At 42.9% G+C, this 10500-nt stretch overlaps 1 protein-coding gene across 1 annotated transcript in view; it reads left to right on the forward strand.

Moving 5' to 3' along the window:
- Positions 1–8506, forward strand: part of LOC134205120 (N-alpha-acetyltransferase 15, NatA auxiliary subunit) — a 44188-nt gene extending 35682 nt beyond the window's left edge. The window contains exons 2-6 of the mRNA XM_062680064.1: positions 2899–3384; positions 3448–4599; positions 4656–4719; positions 4983–5638; positions 5859–8506. Of these exons, the coding sequence (XP_062536048.1) occupies positions 2899–3384; positions 3448–4599; positions 4656–4719; positions 4983–5638; positions 5859–6146 (2646 nt within the window). The 3' untranslated portion in view covers positions 6147–8506. The remainder of the gene's footprint in view (positions 1–2898; positions 3385–3447; positions 4600–4655; positions 4720–4982; positions 5639–5858) is intronic.
- The last annotated feature ends 1994 nt before the right edge of the window (positions 8507–10500 follow it).

Raw genomic sequence — 10500 nt, forward strand, 5'->3', positions numbered from 1 at the left:
GCCGTTTCTTCAACTATAGCATCATCAACGTGCACTGCCCACACGAAGGGAGACCCGACGACGAGAAAGAAGCGTTCTACGCACAGCTGGAGCAGACATACGATGGATGCCCACTGCGGGACGTTAAAATCGTCATCGGTGACATGAACGCACAGGTAGGAAGGAGGAAATGTATAGACCGGTCATCGGACCAGATAGTCTGCACACCGTATCGAATGACAACGGCCAACGATGCATAAACTTCGCAGCCTCCCGCGGAATGGTAGTCCGAAGCACCTTCTTTCCCCGCAAAAATATCCACAAGGCCACATGGAGATCACCTAACCAAGAAACGGAAAACCAAATCGACCACGTTCTAATCGACGGTAAATTCTTCTCCGACATCACGAACGTCCGCACTTACCGCAGTGCGAATATTGAATCCAACCACTACCTCGTTGCAGTATGCCTGCGCTCAAAACTCTCGACGGTGTACAACACGCGTCGAAGTCGGACGCCGCGGCTTAACATTGGGCGGCTACAAGACGGTAGACTAGCCCAAGAATACGCGCAGCAGCTGGAAGTGGCACTCCCAACGGAAGAGCAGCTAGGCGCAGCATCTCTTGAAGATGGCTGGAGAGATATTCGATCCGCCATTGGTAGCACCGCAACCGCTGCACTTGGCACGGTGCCCCCGGATCAGAGAAACGACTGGTATGACGGCGAATGTGAGCAGTTAGTGGAAGAGAAGAATGCAGCATGGGCGAGATTGCTGCAACACCGCACGAGGGCGAACGAGGCACGATATAAACAGGCGCGGAACAGACAAAACTCGATTTTCCGGAGGAAAAAGCGCCAGCAGGAAGATCGAGACCGTGAAGAAACGGAGCAACTGTACCGCGCTAATAACACACGAAAGTTCTATGAGAAGTTAAACCGTTCACGTAAGGGCCACGTGCCATAGCCCGATATGTGTAAGGACATAAACGGGAACCTTCTTACGAACGAGCGTGAGGTGATCCAAAGGTGGCGGCAGCACTACGAAGAACACCTGAATGGCGATGTGGCAGACGAAGATGGCGGTATGGTGATGGACCTGGGAGAACGCGCGCAGGACATAATTCTACCGGCTCCGGATCTCCAGGAAATCAAGGAGGAGATTGGCCGGCTCAAGAACAACAAAGCCCCTGGGGTTGACCAACTACCAGGAGAGCTATTTAAACACGGTGGTGAGGCACTGGCTAGAGCGCTGCACTGGGTCATTACCAAGATTTGGGAGGAGGAAGTTTTGCCGCAGGAGTGGATGGAAGGTGTCGTGTTTCCCATCTACAAAAAGGGCGATAAGCTGGATTGTAGCAACTACCGCGCAATCACATTGCTGAACGCCGCCTACAAGGTACTCTCCCAAATTTTATGCCGTCGACTAGCACCAACTGCAAGGGAGTTCGTGGGGCAGTACCAGGCGGGTTTTATGGGCGAACGCTCCACCACGGACCAGGTGTTTGCCATTCGCCAAGTACTGCAGAAATGCCGCGAATACAACGTGCCCACACATCATCTATTCATCGACTTCAAAGCCGCATATGATACAATCGATCGGGACCAGCTATGGCAGCACGAACACGGTTTTCCGGGTAAACTGACACGGTTGATCAAAGCGACGATGGATCGGGTGATGTGCGTAGTTCGAGTTTCAGGGGCATTCTCGAGTCCCTTCGAAACCCGCAGAGGGTTACGGCAAGGTGATGGTCTTTCGTGTTTGCTATTCAACATCGCTTTGGAAGGTGTAATACGAAGAGCAGGGATTAACACGAGTGGTACAATTTTCAATAAGTCCGTCCAGCTATTTGGTTTCGCCGACGACATAGTTATTATGGCACGTAACTTTGAGAAGATGGAGGAAGCCTACATCAGACTGAAGAGGGAAGCTAAGCGGATCGGACTAGTCATCAACACGTCGAAGACGAAGTACATGATAGGAAGAGGTTCAAGAGAAGACAATGTGAGCCACCCACCGCGAGTTTGCATCGGTGGTGACGAAATCGAGGTGGTAGAAGAATTTGTGTACTTGGGCTCACTGGTGACTGCCGAAAATGACACCAGCAGAGAAATTCGGAGACGCATAGTGGCTGGAAATCGTACGTACTTTGGACTCCGCAAGACGCTCCGATCGAATAGAGTTCGCCGCCGTACCAAACTGACAATCTACAAAACGCTAATTAGACCGGTAGTCCTCTACGGACACGAGACCTGGACGATGCTCGTGGAGGACCAACGCGCACTTGGAGTTTTCGAAAGAAAAGTGCTGTGTACCATCTATGGTGGGGTGCAGATGGCGGACGGTATGTGGAGGAGGCGAATGAACCACGAATTGCATCAGCTGTTGGGAGAACCATCCATCGTTCACACCGCGAAAATCGGACGACTGCGATGGGCCGGGCACGTAGCCAGAATGTCGGACAGTAACCCGGTGAAAATGGTTCTCGACAACGATCCGACGGGCACAAGAAGGCGAGGTGCGCAGCGGGCAAGGTGGATCGATCAGGTGGAAGATGACTTGCGGACCCTCCGTAGACTGCGTGGTTGGCGACGTGTAGCCATGGACCGAGCCGAATGGAGATGACTCTTAAATACCGCACAGGCCACTTCGGCCTTAGTCTGAATAAATAATAATAATAATAATGTCGTTGCAAGTTGCAATTTGCTACCAAAGAACTCTGCGAACAGCTATCTGTTTTTGCTCATTTCTCCAAGACTACATTGCTCTCGTAGTTCAAATTGTCGGATTCAATCTTTGCATTGAAGTCTATTATACTGATTTTGACATCACCCTTTGGAATCTTATGACTGAATTCACTTTAGACTGACAAGGACTTCATTTCAAAACGTACCTAATACATTGTTTTTTTCCTTCCCCAGAAATGTTACGAAATGAAGCAATACAAAAATGGGCTGAAACTGGCGAAGCAGATCCTTACTAATCCGAAATTTACCGAACATGGCGAAACACTGGCAATGAAAGGTCTTACGCTGAACTGTCTTGGACGGAAGGAGGAGGCCTATGACTACGTTCGACGGGGTTTGCGCAATGATCTGAAATCGCACGTTTGCTGGCACGTGTACGGTCTGCTGCAGCGGTCAGACAAAAAGTACGAAGAAGCCATTAAGTGCTACCGGAATGCGCTCAAGTGGGAAAAGGATAACATTCAAATCTTGCGTGATCTGTCATTGCTGCAGATACAGATGCGCGATCTGGAAGGCTACCGGGATACCCGGCACCATCTGTTCAAGTTGCGTCCCTCGCAGCATGCTTCGTGGATCGGGTTCGCCATGAGTTATCACCTGTTGGGAGATTTTGAAACCGCTATGAACATTCTGGAGACGTTCCGAGCCTCGCAAACAGTGGTATGTATACACTATCAAATAAAGATCCATTCATAAACCTTTACTAATGAGAAACATTTCCAGGAAACATATGACTACAAACATAGTGAACTACTTCTATACCAGAACCAAGTGATTCAAGAATCGGGTAATTACGAGAAAGCTCTCCTGCATCTGCATAAGTACCAATCGCAAATACTTGACACACTCGCTGTGAAAGAGACTATGGGTGAATTGTGCCTTAAGCTCAATCGCTACGAGGACGCCGTTGGAGTTTATAAGGATCTGATCAAACGTAATCCGGAGAATATCGCCTATTATGAGCAATATCTGAAGGCACTACAAGTCAAGAATAGTTCCGAGCAGATTGCAGCATACCAGCAAATTCAAACTGAGTATCCGCAATCATTTTGTGCAAAACGATTGCCATTGGATGTAGCCCAAGATGACGCGTTCCGTACACTCATTGACGAACATCTCCGAAGAAATCTTCGGAAAGGTGTTCCACCGCTTTTCGTTAACCTGCGCTCACTGTATCAGGATGAGAAAAAAGTCCGCGTTATAACGGAGCTGGTCGAAGGTTATCATCAAAATTTGACTAGCAGCGGTTTCTTTTCTCCTGTAGACAAGGAACAAAAATTACCCAAAGAGCCAGCGTCTGCATTACTGTGGACACTTTTCTATCTAGCGCAGCACTACGATCATCTGCGTGAATCGGAAAAAGCTCTGGATTTCATTAACGCTGCCATCGATCATACTCCAACATTGATAGAGCTTTTCGTCACCAAGGGCCGCATCTACAAACACGCTGGCGATGTTCTCGAAGCGGTCAAATGGATGGACGAAGCTCAAAGTCTCGATACGGCCGATCGGTATATCAATTCTAAGTGTGCAAAGTACATGCTACGTGCCAATCAAATTAAGGAAGCAGAGGAAATTTGCGCCAAGTTCACACGAGAGGGTGTCTCAGCCATGGAAAATCTCAACGAGATGCAGTGCATGTGGTTCCAAACGGAGTGTGCCCTATCCTATCGCCGGTTAGAAAAGTGGGGAGAAGCGCTGAAAAAGTGTCACGAGATCGACCGGCATTTCTCCGAAATCATTGAAGACCAGTTCGACTTCCATACGTACTGCATGCGTAAAATGACACTCCGGTCATATGTGGGCTTGCTACGGTTAGAGGATGTGTTACGAAGGCATCCTTTTTACTTTAAGGCAGCCAAATGCGCTATAGAGGTTGGTAGAATGATACTTTGCCTAAGTTTTCTTTACTAATGAATCGACTGTTATAGGTCTACCTTCGCCTTTTTGATAAACCGCTTCCGGCCGAATCTGCCGAAGAAGAACTTGATATTGGTAAGGACTTGATTATTTACTTTTGCTTTATAAATTCATTGATTTTTCAACAAAAAGTTTTATTGATTTTCTTTCTTTTTTATTTATTGTTTTTTTCTACTGCTTTTAACGACACTGTTTTATTATCTATTTCTTTTCATTCGATTATCCTATGTATCTTCCACTATATCTAGTCCCATAAAAATGATATCATAGACGAACATGAAATACAATTTACAAACATTTTAAACTTTATGTTTTTAATGCTGTTAATATTGTTTCAGAAAACTTACCCCCATCAGAACTGAAGAAGTTGCGCAACAAGCAACGCAAGGCAGCAAAGAAAAAGGCTGAACAGGAAAATGCTCAAGCTGCTCAAGCGAACCAGAAGAAAGAACAACACAACAAGCAACGTAATCCGAATCAAGATGGAGATCCGGAAGCGCCTCAGCTGGACGAGTTGATACCGGATAAACTAGCCCGTCCGGAAGATCCTCTCGAAAAAGCCGTCGAGTTCCTCCGCCCGCTTCAACAGCTTGCCAAAGAAAGTATCGAAACACATTTAATGGCGTTTGAAATTTACTACCGCCGAGGCAAGCTGCTGTTAATGCTGCAATCACTGAAACGGGCGCACGCTATTGACCCCACCAATCCAACGTTGCATAATTGTGTGATCAGATTTTTCAAGATTCTGGAAAGTAAAACAGCTGGCAATGAGCTGGAAGAAACCGTGAAAATGGTCATCGATCGGGAACGGGTAAAGCTTTTCGGAGAATCGAAATCCGCCGCTGCGATCAATGATGGCTATCTTGCAGCGAACCGTGACAATGCCGAAGCGAGATACGTAGTGGCGAAGGTGATGTACCAACTGAACGAAAAGAGACAAGACGAAGCGATTAAATTGCTTACTAGTGCAGATCTTAAAACAGTGACATTAGAGGTAAGACCTATATGTTAATTGCATTGAATGGTGGTCAAGTCAAGTCAAGGAAGACTCTTTCCTCAGTGGGATCCCTTCTTGGCTGCAATACCAAATGCAAGTTGGGTGCAATTTCCCGTTTGCTGAAGGTCTGTCCATTTGCCTTTGCCCCTATGGTGCATCGGTTTGCTATTGTATTGTTCGTCTAATATTCATGTATACTTTTTTTTTTCTTTCACAGGATGCGACAAAAGTGTTACTGCTATTGAAATCGAACTTTTTCGGAAGTGTAACTGAGGAACAAATAGATGCATTTAAGAAAAGTTGCCAAAAGCGGTTTCCGCTAGCGGTTGTGTTCGCCGATGTTGCCTCAACGATTGCCACCCTCACCACAACACAATCATCGTCGCCAACGTCATCGGCGACGGTCACTACCAGTGCCACCGGAATGACCATGTGTCCGGTGGAGCAGCAGTCGAAAACAACGCAACAACAGCAAAACAAGGGAAGTGAAATAAAAGCAAACTAATATATTCTATTTGCGCTTAAACCGACAGTAGAGGACACAAGTTCCGCCGTTTCCACTGGTAAGAATGCAGTGGGCAAACATTATAGTGGAGTGACAGTTTAGTTCTTCTGATCTTTTTCTTGAGAACTATGTTAGCTTCATATGCTAATATAACAATATCAAGGAGAAGTTCAAACAAAATGATCAAAATCGTGTATTCAGTTGGAACGTCAGGACTGAAAGAGAGCAAATCACTGTACTATTGTTCATATTATCATTTCATTTAAATTGTACATTATCATTAGGGATGGTCTATAGGATTAAAGCTTAGCTTTCCTTATCGAATAATAACAATATACAGACATTGACTCGTGTGAATAACAATCAAATTTCGCTAAGGCAAACATTTTTGGCACACACTATAAAGTCGGGTAAAATCCTTCAACATATTTTTTGTGAAAAAACGATTAGCTCGCTAACTACCTGGCGTAGTTATCCGTCACTAGAGGCATATCTCATTAAAACAATTTTTACCGTCAAAAATCATGTTGATAAATTTACGGTTTATTTTTCGGATACAATTTTGACATTTTCAAACATGTGCCAAATTGCAATTTGGTACTTGAGTGAAGAAAACATTCATGGTGTTAATATTTCTTTTTCGCAATGGGTAGATGTTAAACTGTTTTCACAGTTTTTCATTAGAATACTCGTGATAAACAAACTCTGCAACTGCAGTCGATTAAACCCCTCCTAAACAACAAAAACTTTACCAATTGTTTTCAATTCCAAATTGTTAACAAAGTCTATTAGTATGAAACATAAGAACATGATGACTATTGAATAGTCTCTTTTGTTCAATACAATATATTGGAAGAACACCTTTAGAATGGAAGGGTCCGGTATAAGGCGAAGTAATTCAATTCTTCTGAAACCACGGAATATGTGGAAAATATTACATGTCCGCCGTAGTCAGATAAGGAGAAGCCCATTGGCGTAGCCAGAAAGTTGGTCTGGGGGGGGGGGGTCCTGAACATTTTTTTTTTCATCTAAAAACAAAATTTTCTAAAAATTTCGTCTCTGGGGGGGGGGGGTTATGTCCAAACCCCCAACCCAGTTAACTTGAATTTTACCATACCTAATACTCCTTTAAAAATACACATTTGCCAGGAATAAGGCATATGATTACATGATTCCTTCATTTCAATCACGTATTTGTCCGTAATAAGGCGAAAGAGTTAGCATCTATTGAGTTCTTCAGTAAACCCGAGAAAATACTGATAAGTGTGCAATAATAGAAAAGCGTTCTGTCACGATCTTTGATAATAATATGCCACTTTATCGCTTGTTGTATGCGTATTATTAGAAGTCTTTTTGTCTGTGGTCAAGCTGTTGGAGTATTTTTACATTAAAAAGATATCCTAATAAAGCTGAAATTGAATGCTTTTGAGGCTGCCAAATTTAAGATGTGAAACAAATCTGAAATTTCAAAGCGATTCGTGTAGTAACTTCATTTGAAAATACGCTGCCCATTCAGCCTTTTGAGAATTCGATCTTTCATGATTAAATTTTCGGTAGTACATCTCATTATAACTCGAACTCAAAAATTGAGGTTGATTCAATGTTTTATTTTATTTGAAAAGATTACGATGCATTGAAAACTGCCAGGAGCTTGGGTCATAGTTTAAATTTGTACTTCGTAATCTAATTGATTTTGTTTGTGTATCAAGTCTCCAAAATTGTTATTTATCTCGGATAAGTATTTATATGATTTACATTGACTCCACTGTCATGGATCACACATTAACATAATATGAGTCTTTTCCATTTCAACAAGCCAAATGGAGTAACTAATTATAGTCACAATGTGATTCATGTAGGTATGTAATCAGTATGAAATATGTTGGTTTTATTTACAATAGAAATCCTTATCTATTGCAAGTACTGTTGTCTCCGAATATTATAAATAGATTGAATTAGTAAATTTTTTTTTTACTGCATATTCGTTATGGAAATGGAAAAAATGCAACCTCAGTTGACAGGAAAACTACAGTACCCGTGTGTTTCTCTTTAATTAAGTGTAGCTCTCATACTCAGTCAAGGAAACATCTTATTCACAGTCCATACAAATCGAGAAGGAAGAAACCCAGTGGAATAACTATCGTGATGACAGAACATAAAATAACGTTTAATTTCGAACTGGCTTTGTTGGTTAGGAAAAGGCGAGCAACCCCACAAAGCAATTGTCTTTTAAATAACACAAATGAAATATAGTCGGATAGCCAGAAACAGAGCAAAACAAATCAGACGTGTCTACCAAGCAAATCAGACGTGTGTGTGAACTCTAAACCAGAATAATAGAAGGAGCTTAGAAATGGTCATTTTATGTTTGATACAGTCTAAAAATATCCGAAATTCATTACCCACTCCCGAATTTGGAATAAAATGCGTTGTAATATATAAGTAAAACGTGGACTAATTGTGCTCATTCTTCTTTTTTAAATTTTGTTTATTTAAGGCTCACTCGCCGCATCCAGCATTACAGAGCCGATATATTACTTATTACCAAGGAATGTAATTGTCGCTGAAAAATGCAAAAAACAAGCGACAAAAGAGAATAGCGATAACTCTTTGTCCTCATCTGCAGAGGATAAAGACATTGTTGCATTCCATTTTATTTGCAACAAACATGGAGAGGAAATTGTTGTGAACTTTTTAAACTGCGATAACTTGTATATTTCAGAAGTAAAACACAAATCATGTCAACAGATGGTTAAGTTTATGTCTAAGCTATGATAACTGATACTTATTTAACCAAAAACACTATCGGAAACCGACTACTTCTCAAAATGCGCGGCAGGCGATCATTGTCCTTTGCAGTTTGGGACAAACGCTTATTGCGAGTTGAGTTTGTCCCAACATTTACAAGAGACGACAATGTTGTTGTCATTGGCAATGTTGTTATTTTACATTCCTTGCTTATTACTGAAACCTTTCCCATTTTGATTTCTCAACAATTTTCCTGATCCGCGTTGAAAAATACTGATTCGTACATGTTTTTTTTTGCATCCATCTCTCTATTCCGCCTTGACCGCCGACGTTTGTTGAATTAGATGCATTGTTTTCGATGTCAGTCCACTCGTCATCGTTTTGTGTTCGTTCTTCAGCTGCTGTTTCATTAGGAGGCGATGATGGTTTTTGGTTAGTGTTTAACGGTGGGAATTCAGTTTGGTTGAATAATTCGTCATACGAAGAAGGCAATGATGGCACTGCTGCAGTATTTCTGTTTCTGTGTATTCACTAATTGATATTAAAGTTCATACGTAGAACTAGTACCCCGTTCGGAATCCCCGGAAAGTAATGTTCCGGATATGGAAATAACTTTTCCGTACTTCACCATATGCTCGTGTACGGTATTATGACTCACAGTAGCTGGCAGATCGTGAACCTTAACGATTACCGCATCACTATCAACGTAAACCGGTGTTAGCGGACCGATATGTAGCGGAAGTGGACAAGGCACGACTCACGAAAGTAGACGCGAAGTTTTCTCCGAACTAAAACCGGGTTTCTCACGAAAATATAAAAATTACGCGACGCACAAAAATGTCTGCTCTTTCTTCTTTATTTGAAAAACTGAACTCAAAAAACAATGACATTAGTAATATGTATGACAGGACCGCTTCCTGTTCTTGAAAATATTTGATACATGTTGATTTACTTGAAATATAGTTTTTGTTCTTTTCCAGGGTTGAATTCAGTTCCCTGATAACCATAGACATCCTCCCGGCCTTGAGGCGGATGCCTCAATTAGTAGGAAGAATGACCAGCTTATGGATTGGCCGTTGGTAGATAGTTTGGCCTCTCTTCAAATCTACGTTCCGAACGATGCCGTTACGATCCGGATGAGTTGCTATAACCCGAGCAAGCTCCCAGAAAGCAGGTGGTGTGTTCTCATTTTTCACTAGCACAAGGTCGCCGATCTTCAGATTGTCCTCAATCTTGTGCCATATCGTTCGAGGTTGAAGCGTTGAAATGTACTCAGTCCGAAATCGTTGCCAAAACTCTTCAGTCATTTTTCTCAGTCGACGATACCTATCGAGACGATTCATCGGCACGTGAGATACATTCGGTTCGGGTACCAGATTCAGTGGTTGGCCAACGATGAAGTGTCCCGGTGTTAAAGCCTCACAGGAATCAATTGAGCTGGACAAAGCACATAATGGCCTTGAGTTTAGACATGCTTCAATTTGGCTCAAAACGGTGGATAGCTCCTCAAAATTCAATATGTTGGTTCCCAGTACAACTCGAAAGTGCTTCTTCATGCTTTTGACTGCTCCTTCCCAAATACCGCCCATGTGGGGGGCAGACGGTG

The sequence above is a fragment of the Armigeres subalbatus genome, chromosome 1 (genome assembly GCF_024139115.2).
Source record: "Armigeres subalbatus isolate Guangzhou_Male chromosome 1, GZ_Asu_2, whole genome shotgun sequence".
NCBI classification, from domain to species: domain Eukaryota; kingdom Metazoa; phylum Arthropoda; class Insecta; order Diptera; family Culicidae; genus Armigeres; species Armigeres subalbatus.